Genomic DNA, 18,383 nt, shown 5'->3' on the forward strand with positions numbered 1-18,383 from the left:
AGAAAGCCCAGAGATAAACCCACGCACCTATGGACACCTTATCTTTTGCAAAGGAGGCAAGAATATACAATGGAGAAAAGACAATCTCTTTAACAAGTGGTGCTGGGAAAACTGGTCAACCACTTGTAAAAGAATGAAACTACATCACTTTCTAACACCATACACAAAAATAAACTCAAAATGGATTAAAGATCTAAACATAAGACCAGAAACTATAAAACTCCTAGAGGGAGCATAGGCAAAACACAGTCCGACATAAATCACAGCAGGATCCTTTATGACCCACCTACCAGAATACTGGAAATAAATGCAAAAATAAACAAAAGGGACCTAATTAAAATTAAAAGCTTCTTCACAACAAAGTGAAAGTTGCTTAGTCATGTCCGACTCTTTGCAACCCCACTGACTAGACAACCCATGGAATTCTCCAGGCTAGAATACTGGAGTGAGTAGCCTTTCCCTTCTCCAGGGGATCTTCCCAACCCAGGGATCAAACCCAGGTCTCTTGCATTGCAGTCAGATTCTTTACCAGCTGAGGCACAAATTCGTGATGCATTCCATATTTTTCACGTCCAAGGAGCTGTGGCTGCGCAGGCACCAGAGGGCCTAGAGGAGCTACTCCATGTTCAAGGTCAGAAGGGGCAGTGGTGAACAGATACCCCTCGTCCAAAGTAAGGAGCAGCGGCTGCGCTTTGCTCCAGCAGCCATGATGAGATACCCCACGTCTAAGGTAAGAGAAACCCAAGTAAGACGGTAGGTGTTACAAAAGGGTATTTGAGGGCAGACACACTGAAACCGTAATCACAGAAAACTAGTCAATCTAATCACCCTATGACCACAGCCTTGTATAACTCAGTGAAACTAAGCCACGCCCTGTGGGGCCATCAAGACGGGCGGGTCATGGTGGAGAGGTCTGACAGAATATGGTCCACTGGAGAAGGGAATGGAAACCACTTCAGTGTTCTTGCCTTGAGAACCCCATGAACAGTATCAAAAGGCAAAATGATAGGATACTGAAAGAGGAAATTCCCAGGTCAGTGGGTGCTCAATATGCTACTGGAGATCAGTGGAGAAATAACTGCAGAAAGAATGAAGGGATTGAGCCAAAGCAAAAACGATACCCAGTCGTGGATGTGACTGGTGATAGAAGCAAGGTCTGATGCTGTAAAGAGCAATATTGCATAGGAACCTGGAATGTTAGGTCCATGAATCAAGGCAAATTGGAAGTAGTCAAACAGGAGATGGCAAGAGTTGACCATCGACATTCTAGCAATCAGCGAGCTAAAATGGACTGGAATGGGTGAATTTAACTCAGATGACCATTATATCTACTACTGTGGGCAGGAATCGCTTAGTAGAAATGGGGTAGCCATCATGATCAACAAAAGAGTCTGAAATGCAGTACTTGGATGCAATCTTAAAAACGACAGAATGATCTCTGTTTGTTTCCAAGGCAAACCATTCAATATCAAAGTAATCCAAGTCTGTGTCCCAACCAGTAATGCTGAAGAAGCTGAAGTTGAATGGTTCTATGAGGACCTACATTTTAGAACTAACACCTAAAAAAAGATGTCCTTTTCATTTTAGGGGACTGGAATGCAAAAGTAGGAAGTCAAGAAACAGCTGGAGTAACAGGCAAGTTTGGCCTTGGAATACAGAATGAATCAGGGCAAAGGCTAATAGAGTTTTGCCAAGAGAACACACTGGTATTAGCAAACACCCTCTTCCAACAACACAAGAGACGACTCTACACATGGACATCACCAGATGGTCAACACCAAAATCAGATTGATTATATTCTTTGAAGCCAAAGATGGGGAAGCTCTATACAATCAGCAAAAAAAAAAAAAAAAAAAAAAGACTGGGAGCTGACTGTGGCTCAGATCATGAGCTCCTTATTGCCAAATTCAGACTTAAATTGAAGAAAGTAGGGAAAACCACTAGACCATTCAGGTATGACCTAAATCAAATCCCTTATGATTATACAGTGGAAGTGAGAACTAGATTTAAGGGACTGGATCTGATAGATAGAGTGCCTGATGAACTATGGACTGAGGTTCGTGACATTGTACAGGAGAAAGGGATTAAAACCATCCCCACGGAAAAGAAATACTTAAAAGCAAAATGGCTGTCTGGGAAGGATTTACAAATAGATGTGAAAAGAAGAGAAGCGAAAAGCAAAGGAGAAAAGGAAAGATATAAGCATCTGAATGCAGAGTTCCAAAGAAAAGCAAGAAAAGATAAGAAAGCCTTCCTCAGCAATCAATGCAAAGAAATTAGGAAAACAAACACAATGGGAAAGACTAGAGATCTCTTCAAGAAAATTAGAGATACCAAGGGAATATTTCATGCAAAGATCGGCTCGATAAAGGACAGAAATGGTATGGACCTAACAGAAGCAGAAGATATTAAGAACAGGTGGCAAGAATACACAGAAGAACTGTACAAAAGAGAGCTTCATGACCAACGTAATCACGATGGTGTGATCACTCACCTAGCCAGACATCCTGGAATGTGAAGTCAAGTGGGCCTTAGAAAGCATCACTATGAACAAAGCTAGTGGAGGTGATGGAATTCCAGTGGAGCTATTTCAAATCCTGAAAGATGATGCTGGGAAAGTGCTGCACTCAACAGGCCAGCAAATTTGGAAAACTCAGCAGTGGCCACAGGACTGGAAAAGGTAAGTTTTCGTTCCAATCCCAAAGAAAGGCAATGCCAAAGAATGCTCAAACTACCACACAATTGCACTCATCTCACATGCTAGTAAAGTAATGCTCAAAATTCTCCAAGCCAGGCTTCAGCAATATGTGAACCGTGAACTTCCTGATGTTCAAGCTGGTTTTAGAAAAGGCAGAAGAACCAGATACAAAACCCAGTATCGGCTGGATCATGGAAAAAGCAAGAGAGTTCCAGAAAAACATCTATTTCTGCTTTATTGCCTATGCCAAAGCCATTGACTGTGTGGATCACAATAAACTGTGGAAAATTCTTCAAGCGATGGGAATACCAGACAACCTGACCTGCCTCTTGAAAAACCTATATCCAGGTCAGGAAGCAACAGTTAGAACTGGACATGGAACAACAGACTGGTTCCAAATAGGAAATGGAGTACGTCAAGTCTTATTGTCACCCTACTTATTTAACTTTTATGTAGAGTACATCATGAGAAATGCTTGGCTGGAAGCACAAGCTGGAATCAAGATTGCCGGGAGAAATATGAAATAACCTCAGATATGCAGAAGACACCATCCTTATGGCAGAAAGTGAAGAGGAACTAAAAAGCCTCTTGATGAAAGTGAAAGAGGAGAGTGAAAAAGTTGGCTTAGAGCTCAATATTCAGAAAACGAAGATCATGGCATCTAGTCCCATCACTTCACAGAAAATAATGAGGAAGCAGTGGAAACAGTGTCAGACTTTTTTTTTTGGGGGGGGGGGTCCAAAATAACTGCAGCCATGAAATCAAAAGACACTTACTCCTTGGAAGGAAAGTTATGACCAACCTAGATAGCATATTCAAAAGCAGATATATTACTTTGCCAACAAAGGTCCATCTAGTAAAGGCTATGGTTTCTCCAGTGGTCATGTATGGATGTGAGTTGAACTGTGAAGAAAGCTGAGCGCCAAAGAATTCATGCTTTTGAACTGTGGTGTTGGAGAAGACACTTGAGAGCCCCTTGGACTGCAAGGAGATCCAACCAGTCCATTCTAAAGGAGATCAGCCCTGGGTGTTCTTTGCTAAAGCTGAAACTCCAGTACTTTGGCCACCTCATGTGAAGAGTTGACTCACTGGAAAAGACTCTGATGCTGGGAGGGATTGAGGGCAGGAGGTGAAGGGGACGACAGAGGATGAGATGGCTGGATGGTATAACTGACTCGAAGGACATGAGTTTGAGTCAACTCCGGGAGCTGGTGATGGACAAGGAGGCCTGGAGTGCTGAGATTCATGGGGTCGCAAAGCGTCAGACAAAACTGAGTGACTGAACTGAACTGCACGACAAAGGATACTATTAGCAAGGTGAAAAGACAGCCTTCAGAATGGGAGAAAATTATAACAAATGAAGCAACAAAGAATTAATCTCAAAAATATACAAGCAACTCCTGCAGCTCAATTCCAGAAAAATAAATGACTTAATCAAAAAATGGCCCAAAGAACTAAATAGACATTTCTCCAAAGAAGACATACAGATGGCTAACAAACACATGAAAAGATGCTCAACATCACTCATTATCAGAGAAATGCAAATCAAAACCACAGTGAGGTACCATTCCACACCAGTCAGAATGGCTGCTATCCAAAAGTCTACAAGCAGTAAAATCTGGAGAGGGTGTGGAGAAAAGGGAACCCTCTTACACTGTTGGTGGGAATGCAAACTAGTATAGCAATAGAAATGCTGTTTGACCTAGCAATCTCACTGCTGGGCTTACACACCAAAGAAACCAGAATTCAAAGAGACACGTGTATCACAATGTTCATCGCAGCACTGTTTATAATAGCCAGGGCATGGAAGCAACCTAGATGTCCATCAGCAGATGAATGGATAAGAAAGCTGTGGTACATATACACAATGGAATATTACTCAGCCATTAAAAATAATACATTTGAATCAGTTCTAATGAGGTGGATGAAACTGGAGCCTATTATACAGAGTGAAGTAAGCCAGAAAGAAAAACACCAATACAGTATACTAATGCATATATATGGAATTTAGAAAGATGATAATGATAACCCTATATGCGAGACAGCAAAAGAGACACAGATGTATAGAACAGTCTTTTGGACTCTGTGGGAGAGGGCAAGGGTGGATGATGTGGAAGAATGGCATTGAAACATGTATAATATCATATGTGAAATGAATCTCCAGTCCAGGTTCAATGCATGATACAGGATGCTCAGGGCTGGTGCACTGGGATGACCAGAGGGATGGTATGGTGAGGGAGGAGGGAGATTCAGGATGGGGAACACATGTACACCCATGGTAGATTCATGTTGATGTATGGCAAAACCAATACAATATTTAAATTAATTAGCCTCCAATTAAAATAAATAGATTAATACTAAAAAAAAAAAAAAAAGAAAGAAATGACAAAAAGATCTCTTCTACCAGAAACAAAAAGGCAAAGCACAAAAAACTTTTAGTAAGGTGATAAATAGAAAGACAGAATCAGAAAATTGAAACTCTTTATCAGAATAGATTTTTAACCACTTTGTTATAGCATAAGGGAAATTTGAAAAAAATAGCTATAGCTACTTCAATTTGGAAACAAACTCACCATATAAAAAGGGATAATTTAAGACATGAAAACACAAAAGGGGAAGAAGAAAGGATGGAATCCATATAGGTTAAATAATGATAAGATGCTATCAGTAGATAAATGATCTATTTTATCTCCTAGACATTTTATACAAACCCCATGGTAACAATAAAACAAATCTAGAGCAGAGATGCAAAGTATAAAAAAAGAGAAACATCATAGAAAAACTACCAAGCCAAAATGACAGACAGAAACACAAGGGAAAATAAATAAATGGAGACATAGAGCAACCAGAAAATAAAAGACAAAATGGCAGCACCAAGTACTCATCTATCAATGATCATCCTAAAGGTAATTGAATTCACCAACTGAATTCACCAATCAAAAGACATGGAGTGACTGGATAGATTAAAAAACAAGACTCAACTACATGCTGCCTCCAAGAGACACAGTTCAGCTTTAAAAACAAACACAAAGCTCAAAGTGAAAGGATGGAGAATGAATGGCAGGCAAATGACAACCAAAAGAAAGTTGTCAAGCCATACTCATATCAGGCAAAAATAGACTTTAAGCAAAAAAGTAACAAGAGGCAAAAATGGGCACTATCTAATGATCACTGGGACAATTCATCAGGAAGACCATCTCTGCCATAGCCCATCAGGATGTTTTTCAAAAATGTACCATAAATACAAAGAAAAAGATCTTCTTTCTCCCCAGCCCATTCCTCTGCCAAGGAACATTTTCAATCACTCTCTACCCATAGTGGGAGAAGTATGATGTGTCATGTCTATTCAGTGTGAGAAAACTGCATGGAGCAATAGTGAGTGGCCTGAGGAGAGGAAATACCTGCCCCAGTAAAGGCAGCAAGAACACTCCTCTGCTGCATCATCTGACATGAGCATCAAGAATGAAAATGTCCAGAAATGACAGCAGAGATAGTCAAACAGAAAGCTTTGCTCAAGGTCACTGGACAGTAATTTGTTGTTCATTGTTCAGTCATGTCCAACACTTGGCAACCTTATGCAAACTCTCCCAGAGTTTGCTCAAACTCATATACATTGGGTCAGTGATACCACCCAATTATCTCATCCTCTGTCGCCCCATTCTCCTCCTGCCCTCAACATTTCCCAGTATCTGGACAATAATAAGCCAAAGCAAAACAAAAAACATATCCTGGAAAGAGGCAATTTTTTGTCCAATAGTTTGAGTGAAAACTTTCCATTGTTTCAAATACCAAAGATCGTTTCATTGCCTACCAGAAAAATCATAAGTAGAAGATGAAAAAAATGAAAATACAGATCAAGTAGCCCTATAATATCAAGTTTGATATTTAAATGCTAGTGAGTCTTCAATATCAGAACAAGCAACTAAGGTAGCATGGAGGAAGAAGCAGGATCTTTGTACTCAGATAAACTTTTGTTCTAAACTTGCATCACCACTATAGGGCATCCTGATTATTCATTTCTCTTCTCCTTAATTTCCTCATCTGTAAAAAGAGGGTAAGAGTGGTTTTTTTTTTATTTTACTTTATCTGAGATTTATGTCAAAGATTAAAACATATATATATATAAAGTGCTAAATCGATTTTCAAATTCTAGGAATAATCTTAAGATTCAGCAAAAAAATCAAAACAGAATTCAGATGACATCAGACCACCCTCAGTGTCTCTGAGGACACTGTCTCCATTGCTACGTGTGTTTTTGCAATGTTGATTAAGCTTCCACCAATTCATTAGTACTTTGGAAACTAGGTCACCAAGGACTATTTTGTTGTTCACTCAAATGTTCCCTGTGCACTGGTAGCATATTAAACATATAAAAGAAATGTAGCTATTACAGAATTTGTGGAGAAGATTGCCTCCCAACCCAGGAAGATCAAGTATGCCCTAACAAAACTCAAGAGAAGTCTTCCTTTTCTCTGCACTATCTCTTTTCCCTTTGAACTAACAGAAGAACTTGGAACTCTAGGATCAGATGTCATTTTAGAGTTGGCAAGGGAAAAGGAGACTGAGACAGGGATCTTTGTATGAGGAGCCATGAAAATCTAGGAGATTTCTGTTGATTGTCAGATTTGCCTGTGAGAAGATGTGTGTGTGTGTGTGTGTGTGTGTGTGTGTGTGTGTGTGTCTATCCATGCAGGTCTCTATGGAGAGTGAGACTGGGAGCTGAGGCAAGTGAAATGTGAGATTAGGAAAAGAAGTGAAAAAAGCTCCTCACTAACTCAATGCTCCTCAGACTGTGGTTTCCTCAAAGGCTGCTGCTTATAAAAATTGTCAGAAAATTGTCAGTGTTTAATTTGTCATGAAAGTCTTTTTTTCCATATTCCCTAACTATATGCAAAGGGTGAGTTCAGTCAAATCTTAAACATGGGTTTTTAGTTCATTATAATTATGCAAAAGGTAATCAACACTCATTTCTACTATGTTGTGACTGTGGCAGGAAAATTCTAACTTCATGTTCCTTCAGAATAACAACATACTATCTCTCCAGTAAACCATTTTCCCCGTGTGCTAAGGGAGGGATTTCTGTTTCAAAAGCATGTCTGTGAACCCTGAGCAGTGCACCTCGATAACTCACCTAAGGTAAGTGATAATGCTGACGATTTTAGTAGAAAGAAAAGAACCTAAAGAAACTGAATGAGCATATAAAAATATGAATAGTTACATAATGCTAAGGAACAAACTTAGCATGAGCAGTTATTATCCCAAATCTAAAGTGCGTTTTCACTTTTATCTGTGTTACCACATCACTGAGTATGCACTACAGTGAAATGTTATCTTCCACAGGCTCAGACAGTAAAGCGTCTGTCTACAATGTGGGAGACCTTGGTTTGATCCCTGGGTGGGGAAGTTCCCTGGAGAAGGAAATGGCAACCCACTCCAGTACTCTTGCTTAGAAAATCCCACAGATGAAAGAGCCTGGTGTCCATGGGGTCGCAAAGAGTCGGACACGACTGAGTGACTTCACTTTCACTGGTAGCCTGAAAACTCCTAGAGGGAAGAGATCCAGTTAATTGTTGGATCCCCAGTCTCTGATATTATGCTCTTTATGTAATAGATGCCTATTAAGTATTTCTTTGTATGAGTAAGTGATTATCTGAATAAACTGTGGACTTTATTTAATAATAATGTATCAGTACTAGTTCATTGGGCTTCCCTGGTAAATCAGTTGGTAAAGAATCCACCTGCAGAGTAGGAGACCCAGGTTTGATCCCTGGGTTGGGAAGATCCCCTGGAGAAGGGAATGGTTACCCACTCTAGCATTCTTGCCTGAAGAATTCCATGGACAGATGAGCCTGGTGGGTTGCAATTCATGGGGTCATAAAGAGCTGGACACGACTGAGTGGCTATCACTTTTATTATAGTAACTTTATTCATTATAGTTCCAAATGGAAAACAACCCAGAAGTCCACCATGACTGAGTGGATTGAAAGGGAATATATATGCCAAACATATAGATGATTCTCAACAACATCCTGAGTGAAAATCAGATTTAAAAGCTGGTTCCAGTCATACAAAATTCTTGAAAACTAATTTATACTGACAAAAAGCAAATTAATGATTATTTGGGGGGCCGAGAGTAAAGGAATGGATTGAATTGCAAAGGGAAATGAAGGAGATTTTTTATGATGGAAATGCAATGTATCTTGCATTGCATCTTGAGATATCTTGGTTGTGGTGGTGGTTTCACAGATATATACATTTTTTCCAAACTCACTGAACTGCAAATCTTTTAATGATTGCAGATTATTATACATAAAAGAAAGAAAGAAAGATAGCACTAACTCATGTCCATCTCTTGTGACACTATGGGCTGTAGCCTGCCAGGCTCCTCTGTCCTTGGGATTTTCCAAGCAAGAATACTGCAGTGGGTTGTCATTTCCTTCTCCAAGCAGACCTTAATAAAAATGAAAAAAAAAATTGAATTAACAATCCCAAATCCTAAATACCAGCAAATCTTATGCAGCATTTCTCATATAGTTAACACTACTTACCCACCAACTCAGATGTATGTTCTTTGAGTTGTTCTTTCAAAAGAATGATGCAATAAGAACTAGCACTTTTAACTGAATGTGCTGCTATTAAAATTTGGCATAAGAAATAACATGATCAACATAAAATACCAATTAAATATTGGTCCAAGCCCATGGACACTGAACACCAAGAATGAACCGTAAAGTAAACTAACAGACTCAGTAATTGTGACATGTCAAGTTCATCAGTTATAACAAATGTACAGCTCCGGTGGGGGTTGTTGATAATGGAGCAGGGGAATCTGTGCATATGTGGAGGCAAGAGGTATATGGGACATCTCTGTACCTTTCCCTCAATTTTGGTGTGAACACAAAATTGCCCTAAAGACATGTTTTGATTTAAAACACACACCATACATAAATTTTAAAAAATCTAAAGGCAGAAAAATAAATAAATAAAACACACACCAAAAAAGTACTAATAGATTTTTCTTGGTTTTGAAAATGGACCATTTTGGTGTAGGGTGGAGAAGCAAAGAAAGAAGGTGTTGGGCAGAAAAACTTCAAAAATGACATCCTGGTCCTCCGGGATGAGGGCAAATAAAATCTAGGCCACAAGGCAATATTGTTAAGAAGTTGAATGTCAGATTTATGGCTTTTTAACTTGCTGCTGCTGCTGCTGCTAAGTCACTTCAGTCATGTCCGACCCCATAGACGGCCTCCTACCAGGCTCCCCCGTCCCTGGGATTCTCCAGGCAAGAACTCTGGAGTGGGTTGCCATTTCCTTCTCCAATGCATGAAAGTGAAAAGGGAAAGTGAAGTCGCTAAGTCATGTCCAACTCTTAGCGGCCTCATGGACTGCAGCCTACCAGGCTCCTTCATCCATGGGATTTTCTAGGCAAGAGTACTGGAGTGGGGTGCCATTGCCTTCTCCGTCTCTTTTTAAGTATACTTTCTTTTTCTAATGTTTATTTGTTTGTTTATTAATTTATCTGGCTGCCCTGGTCTTAGTTGCAGCATGTGGGCTCTTCATTGTGGCATGTGGGATGCTGGCATCCCTAGTTCAGTTCAGTTCAGTCACTCAGTCATGTCCAACTCTTTGCAACCCCATGAATCGCTGCACGCCAGGCCTCCCTGTCCATCACCAACTCCTGGAGTTCACTCAGACTCACGTCCATCGAGTTAGTGATGCCATCCAGCCGTCTCATCCTCTGTCGTCCCCTTCTCCTCCTGCCCCCAAACCCTCCCAGCATCAGAGTCTTTTCCAATGAGTCAACTCTTCACATGAGGTGGCCAAAGTACTAACCAGGGATAAAACCCAGGACCCCTGCATGCTCAGTCTTAACCACTGGACCACCAGAAAGAAAGAAAAAGTGAAGTTGCTCAGTTGTGTCCAACTCTTTGCCACCCCATGGACTGTAGCCCACTAGGCTCCTCGGTCCGTGGCATTTTCCAGGCATGCATATACTGGAGTGGGTTGCCATTTCCTTCTCCAGGGGATCTTCCTGACCCAGGGATCAAACCCGGGTCTCCCAAATTGTAGGCAGACACATAACCATCAGAGCTACATCCTAAATATACTTCCTATTTGGAGAATCAGAGGTGTAAGATTCACAATAGGTATTTCTTATAAATGTCTCAGTAGGATGTCAAAGTCACTGTTAACAAACTGATTATTAAGTAAAAGAAAAAAGTGCATGTGAACTGGCTTGCTGGGATATTTCATTCATTTTCTAATACTAGGTTCTTATGACATTTGTTTCTTCAGGTGGATTCACTCTTGACTTGACAGGAGGCAGTGATGAGAAATCATACAATAACAACATTCATCCTCCTGGGACTGACAGATGACCCAAAACTACAAGTTCTGCTTTTTGTATTTTTGTTTCTCACCTACATGTTGAGTGTAGCTGGGAACCTCATCATTATCAGCCTCACACTTTTGGATTCCCATCTCAAAACGCCCATGTATTATTTCCTCCGAAATTTCTCTGTCTTGGAAGTCTCATTCACCACGGTCTGTATTCCCAGATTCCTGTATTCTATGGCAACTGGAGATAATACTGTTACCTACAATGCTTGTGCCACCCAATTATTTTTTGTTGTCCTCTTTGCAGCAACTGAATTTTTTCTCCTTGCAGCCATGTCTTATGACCGCTACATGGCCATTTGTAAACCCCTGCACTACACCACTATCATGAACAACAGAGTCTGCACTGCCCTCGTTCTCTGCTGTTGGTTGGCTGGCCTGTTGAACATCCTCCCACCTCTTGGCATGGGCCTCCAGCTGGAATTCTGTGACTCGAATGTGATTGATCATTTTGTCTGTGATACATCTCCTATTTTACAGATAACTTGCTCAGACACAGTCTTAATAGAGAGAATTGCTTTGAGTTTTGCTGTGCTGACACTCATTTTAACCTTACTGTGTGTGGTCCTCTCCTATACATACATCGTCAAGACCATTCTAAGACTCCCTTCTGCCCAACAAAGGCAAAAGGCTTTTTCCACCTGTTCTTCCCACATTATTGTGGTTTCCATCACCTATGGCAGCTGCATCTTCATCTACATCAAGCCTTCAGCAAAGGAAGGAGTGGCCTTCAACAAAGTGGTGTCTGTGCTCACAACTTCAGTTGCCCCTTTGCTTAATCCATTCATCTACACACTTCGAAACAAACAAGTGAAAGAGGCCTTTAAAGACACAATAAAACAAGTTGTATTTCTCACAAAGAAGTAAGAGACTATTAGTGTTTTGAGACCAAGGTAAATTAAATTTAAATCTTAATAATTCAGAAATAACAATTGTGAATTTGCCAAATAAACAGATTTTTTTTCTTTTTTTTAATTAAATTTATTTATTTTAATTAGAGTCTAATTACTTTACAATATTGTATTGGTTTTACCATTCATCAACATGAATCTACCACAGGTGTACACGTGTTCCCAATCCTGAACCCCCCTTCCACCTCCCTCCCCATACCATCCCTCTGGGTCATCCCAGTGCACTAGCCCCAAGCTTCCTGTATCCTGCATCAAACCTGGACTGGCAATTTGTTTCTTATATGATATTATACATGTTTCAGTGCCATTCTCCCAAATCATTCCCCGCCCCCCTCTCCAACAGAGTCCAAAAGACTGTTCTATACATCTGTGTCTCTTTTACTGTCTCACATACAAGGTTATCATTACAATCTTTCTAAATTCCATATATATGTGTTAATATACTGTATTGGTGTTTTTCTTTCTGGCTTACTTCACTCTGTATAATTGGCTCCAGTTTCATCCACCTCATTAGAACTAATTCAAATGTATTCTTTTTAATGGCTGAGTAATACTCCATTGTGTATATGTACCACAGCTTTCTTATCCATTCATCTGCTGATGGACATCTAGGTTGCTTCCATGTCCTGGCTATTATAAACAGTGCTGCGATGAACATTGGGGTACACGTGTCTCTTTCAATTCTGGTTTCCTCGGGTGTATGCCTAGCAGTGGGATTGCTGGGTCATATGGCAGTTCTATTTCCAGTTTTTAAGGATACTCCATACTGTTCTCCATAGTGGCTGTACTAGTTTGCATTCCCACCAACAGTGTAAGAGGGTTCCCTTTTCTCCACACCCTCTCCAGCATTTATTACTTGTAGACATTTGGATCGCAGCCATTCTGACTGGTGTGAAATGGTACCTCATTGTGGTTTTGATTTGCATTTCTCTGATAATGAGTGATGTTGAGCATCTTTTCATGTGTTTGTTAGCCATCTGTATGTCTTCTTTGGCAAAATGTCTATTAAGTTCTTTGGCCCATTTTTTGATTGGGTCATTTATTTTTCTGGAGTTGAGCTGTAGGAGTTGCTTTTATATTTTTGAGATTAGTTGTTTGTCAGTTGCTTCATTTGCTATTATTTTCTCCCATTCTCAAGGCTGTCTTTTCACCTTGCTAATAGTTTCCTTTGATGTGCAGAAGCTTTTAAGTTTAATTGGGTCCCATTTGTTCATTTTTGTTTTTATTTCCAATATTCTGGGAGGTGGGTCATAGAGGATCCTGCTGTGATGTATGTCAGAGAGTGTTTTGCCTATGTTCTCCTCTAGGAGTTTTATAGTTTCTGGTCTTACGTTGAGATCTTTAATCCATTTTGAGTTTATTTTATAGTCTGTATATAGGTCTTCAGTTTCTTTAGGTAGATATATTCCTAAGTATTTTATTATTTTCGTTGCAATGGTGAATGGAATTATTTCCTTAATTTCTCTATTTTCTCATTATTAGTATATAGGAATTCAAGGGATTTCTGTGTGCTGACTTTATATCCTGCAACTTTACTATATTCATTGATTAGCTCTAGTAATTTTCTGGTAGAGTCTTTAGGATCATCTATGTAGAGGATCATGTCATTTGCAAACAGTGAGAGTTTTACTTCTTCTTTTCCAATTTGGATTCCTTTTATTTCTTTTTCTGCTCTGATTGCTGTGGCCTAAACTTCCAAAGCTATGTTGAATAGTAGTGGTGAGAGTGGACACCCTTGTCTTGTTCTTGACTTTAGGGGAAATGCTTTCAATTTTCACCATTGAGGATAATGTTTGCTGTGGGTTTGTCATACATAGCTTTTATTATGTTGAGGTATGTTCCTTCTATTCCTGCTTTCTGGAGAGTTTTTATCATAAATAGATGTTGAATTTTGTCAAAGGCTTTCTCTGCATCTATTGAGATAATCATATGGTTTTTATTTTTCAATTTGTTAATATGGTGTATTACATTGATTGATTTGTGGATATTGAAGAATCCTTGCATCACTGGGATAAAGCCCACTTGGTCATGGTGTATGATCTTTTTAATGTGTTGTTGGATTCTGATTGCTAGGATTTTATTAAGGATTTTTGCATCTATGTTCACCAGTGATATTGGCCTGTAGTTTTCTTTTGTGTGTGTGTGTGTGTGTGTGTGTGGCATCTTTGTCGGGTTTTGATATTAGGGTAATGGTGGCCTCATAGAATGAGTTTGGAAGTTTACCTTACTCTGCAATTTTCTGGAAGAGTTTGAGTAGGATAGGTGGTCAGCTCTTCTCTAAATTTTTGGTAGAATTCAGCTGTGAAGCCGTCTGGACCTGGGCTTTTGTTTGCTGGAAGATTCCTGATTACAGTTTCAATTTCTGTGCTTGTAATGGGCTTGTTAAGATTTTCTATTTCTTCCTGGTTCAGGTTTGGAAAGTTGTACTTTTCTAAGAATTAGTCAATTTCTTCCACGTTGTCCATTTTTCTGGCATATAATTGCTGATAGTAGTCTCTTATGATCCTTTGTATTTCTGTGTTGTCTGTTGTGGTCTCTCCATTTATAATTAATTGATTTGATTTTTCTCCCTCTGTTTCTTGATGAGTCTGGCTAATAGTTTGTCAATTTTATTTATCCTTTCAAAGAACCAGCTTTTCGCTTTGTTGATTTTTGCTATGGTCTCTTTTGTTTCTTTTGCATTTATTTCTGCCCTAATTTTTAAGATTTCTTTCCTTCCATTAACCCTGGGGTTCTTCATTTCTTCCTTTTCTAGTTGCTTTAGGTGTCGAGTTAGGTTTTTTTTTTTGACTTTTTTCTTGTTTCTTGAGGTATGCCTCTATTGCTATGAACTTTCCCCTTAGGACTGCTTTTACAGTGTCCCATAGGTTTTGGGTTGTTGTGTTTTCATTTTCATTCATTTCTATACATATTTTTATTTCTTTTTTTATTTCTTCTGTGATTTGTTGGTTATTCAGCAGCATGTTGTTCAGCCTCCATATGCTGGAATTTTTAATAGTTTTTCTCATGTAATTGAGATCTAATCTTACTGCATTGTGGTCAGAAAAGGTACTGGGAATGACTTCAATTTTTTTGAATTTACCAAGGCGAGATTTATGGCCCAGGATGTGATCTATCCTGGAGAAGGTTCCGTGTGCACTTGAGAAAAATGTGAAATTAATTGCTTGGGGGTGAAATGTCCTATAAATATCAATTAGGGCTAACTGGTCTATTGTATCATTTAAAGTTTGTATTTCTTTGTTAATTTTATGTTTAGTTGTTCTATCCATAGGTGTGATTGGGGTATTAAAGTCTCCCACTATTATTGTGTTATTGTTAATTTCTCCTTTCATACTTGTTAGCATTTGTCTTACATATTGTGGTGCTCCTATGTTGGGTGCATATATATTTATAATTGTTATATCTTCTTGGATTGATCCTTTGATCATTATGTAGTGTCCTTCTTTGTCTCTTTTCACAGCCTTTGTTTTAAAGTCTATTTTATCTGATATGAGTATTGCTACTCCTGCTTTCTTTTGGTCCCTATTTGCATGGAATATCTTTTTCCAGCCCTTCACTTTCAGTCTGTATGTGTCCTTTGTTTTGAGGTGGGTCTCTTGTAGACAGCATATATAGGGGTCTTGTTTTTGTATCCATTCAGCCAGTCTTTGTCCTTTGGTTGGGGCATTCAACCCATTTACGTTTAAGGTAATTATTGATAAGTATGATCCCATTGCCATTTACTTTATTGTTTTGGGTTCGAGTTTATATGCCGTTTTTGTGTCTCCTGTCTAGAAAATCTCCTTTAGCATTTGTTGGAGAGCTGGCTTGGTGGTACTGAATTCTCTCAGTTTTTGCTTGTCTGTAAAACTTTTTATTTCTCCTTCATATTTGAATGCGATCTTTGCTGGGTACAGTATCTGGGCTGTAGGTTATTTTCTTTCATCACTTTAAGTATGTCTTGCCATTCCCTCCTGGCCTGAAGAGTTTCTATTGAAAGATCAGCTGTTATCCTTATGGGAATCTCCTTGTGTGATATTTGTTGTTTTTCCCTTGCTGCTTTTAATATTTGCTCTTTGTGTTTGTTCTTTGTTAATTTGATTAATATGTGTCTTGGGGTGTTTCGCCTTGGGTTTATCCTGTTTGGGACTCTCTGGGTTTCTTGGACTTGGGTGATTATTTCCTTCCCCATTTTAGGGAAGTTTTCAATGATTACCTCCTCATGTATTTTCTCATGGTCTTTCTTTTTGTCTTCTTCTTCTGGGACTCCTATGATTCGAATGTTGGAGCGTTTAATATTGTCCTTGAGGTCTCTGAGATTGTCCTCATTCTTTTAATTCGTTTTTCTTTTTTCCTCTCTGATTCATTTATTTCTACCATTCTATCTTTTAATTCACTAATCCTATCTTCTGCCTCCGTTATTCTACTATTTGTTGCCTCCAGAGTGTTTTTTATCTCATTTTTTGCATTATTAATTATATATTGACTCTTTTTTATTTCTTCTAGGTCTTTGTTAAACCTTTCTTGCATCTTCTCAATCCTTGTCTCCAGGCTATTTATCTGTGATTCCATTTGATTTCAAGATTTTGGATCGTTTTCACTATCATTATTCGGAATTCTTTATCAGGTAGATTCGCTATCCCTTCCTCTTTTGGTTGGTTTGGTGGGCATTTATCCTGTTCCTTTACCTGCTGGGTATTCCTCTGTCTCTTCATCTTGTTTATATTACTGCGTTTGGGGTGGCCTTTCTGTATTCTGGCAGTTTGTGGAGTTCTCTTTATTGTTGAGTTTCCTCACTGTGAGTGGGGTTGTATAGGTGGCTTGTCAAGGTTTCTTGGTTAGGGAAGCTTGTGTCGGTGTTCTGGTGGGTGGAGCTGTATTTCTTCTCTCTGGAGTGCAATAAAGTGTCTAGTAACAAGTTATGAGATGTCAATAGTTTTGGAGTAACTTTGGGCAGCCTGTATATTGAAACGCAGGGCTGTGTTCCTGTGTTGCTGGAGAATTTGCATGGTATGTCTTGCTCTGGAACTTGTTGGCCCTTTGGTGGTGCTTGGTTTCAGTGTAGATATGGTTGCGTTTGATGAGCTCCTATTGATTAATGTTCCCTGGAGTCAGGTGTTCTCTGATGTTCTCAGGAATTGGACTTAAGCCTCCTGCTTCTGGTTTTCAGTCTTATTTTTACAGTAGTCTCAAGACTTCTCCTTCTATACAGCACCGTTGATAAAACATCTCCTTTTGAAGACAATGGGCTGCTTTTCTGAATGCCTGATGTCTTCTGCCAGCATTCAGAAGTTGTTTTGTGAAATTTACTCAGCGTTTAAATGTTCTTTTGATGAATTTGTGGGGGAGAAAGTGGTCTCCCCCACCTATTCCTCCGCCATCTTCAAATAACTGGTTTCTTTATATTCTGCAGATTCATCAAGCTAATCCAACCCCAGGAAGATTTTTATCTTATAATACAAAAGCCAAAATAAAGCTTTTTCTTCTTTCCTTCAAGCTTATTTCATTCAGTATGTTTTTTTCAATTAATGCATGTTACAGAGACCAGATTCCCCAAAGTAACCCATGTCATAGAAAAGAAATTTAAATAAATAAAATTATATTTCTGATCATATGGCCATCTCATGATACAGAATGTAAATGCCCAGAGAGCATTTCTCACTCATTGGGAAGACTTCAATATCTAGTACTCATGGGAAGATACTTCCAGTATCTAGTGTTCAATTGCACAAGAGTCATTAGTCATTAAAGATTCTTTACCAAAGCTTTAAAAATTATCTTTAAAATACTAAAGCTCTCTTTCTCATTTTAAAATGTTTATTTTTCAGGAATGAGTAGATGGTATTAATAGAGAAAATTCAAAATCAGTGAAGATAATTATATTCTTTCTTTTAAATCAATTTATATACAAAAATATTTCTGCTAACCTTTCTGAAAATTATTTGGCTGTACTACATCCTGAAATACATGATTACAGAAGAGAAATAAAAAGACTTCCAAAGGCTGGAGACTTCTACTGACATTATCAATAATGGTGCTTTGACATAGACCCAAGAAGAACAAGCCCTGAATTTAGGATAAGATAAGTAAATCTTAGTTAATTAAGTTCTCCAGTATCTAAACTTTTATTATCCCTTGATTTAAGGAGAAAGTTAGAAATTAGGAGGGTTGATCAAAACATCAAAAAGTTCATGATTTGGGAAGGATATTCTAAAGAGTGTTTTGTTGCTTATCCTAGACTACTGAAGATAAAATCCAGGTATAGTGTGAAAAAAGTGATAGACTTACAGAAGATAGAAATGGTAAAACAGGTAACAGTTACACAAGGAGCTTGGATCAAATGATTAAAAATCTTTCTATTAAATGGTAATGACAGTCTTTGTAGTTCTGCACTTGTG

The 18,383-nt window shown here is 38.8% G+C and overlaps 1 protein-coding gene across 1 annotated transcript; it reads left to right on the plus strand.

Annotated features, from left to right (window-relative positions):
- Nucleotides 1-11,007: 11,007 nt before the first annotated feature.
- On the plus strand, nucleotides 11,008-11,962 carry LOC102400887 (olfactory receptor 6C2). Its single transcript, XM_025282446.2, has one exon. It carries the CDS (start codon nucleotides 11,027-11,029, stop codon nucleotides 11,960-11,962), a length of 936 nt encoding a protein of 311 aa, XP_025138231.1. The 5' UTR covers nucleotides 11,008-11,026.
- Nucleotides 11,963-18,383: the final 6,421 nt, after the last annotated feature.

Source organism: Bubalus bubalis, chromosome 4, assembly GCF_019923935.1.
Source record: "Bubalus bubalis isolate 160015118507 breed Murrah chromosome 4, NDDB_SH_1, whole genome shotgun sequence".
In the NCBI taxonomy this organism is placed as follows: Eukaryota; Metazoa; Chordata; class Mammalia; order Artiodactyla; family Bovidae; genus Bubalus; species Bubalus bubalis.

Bases quoted from the DNA above. Each gene is read 5' to 3' on its own strand.
- LOC102400887 (XM_025282446.2), top strand. From the start codon at position 11,027: ATGAGAAATCATACAATAACAACATTCATCCTCCTGGGACTGACAGAT.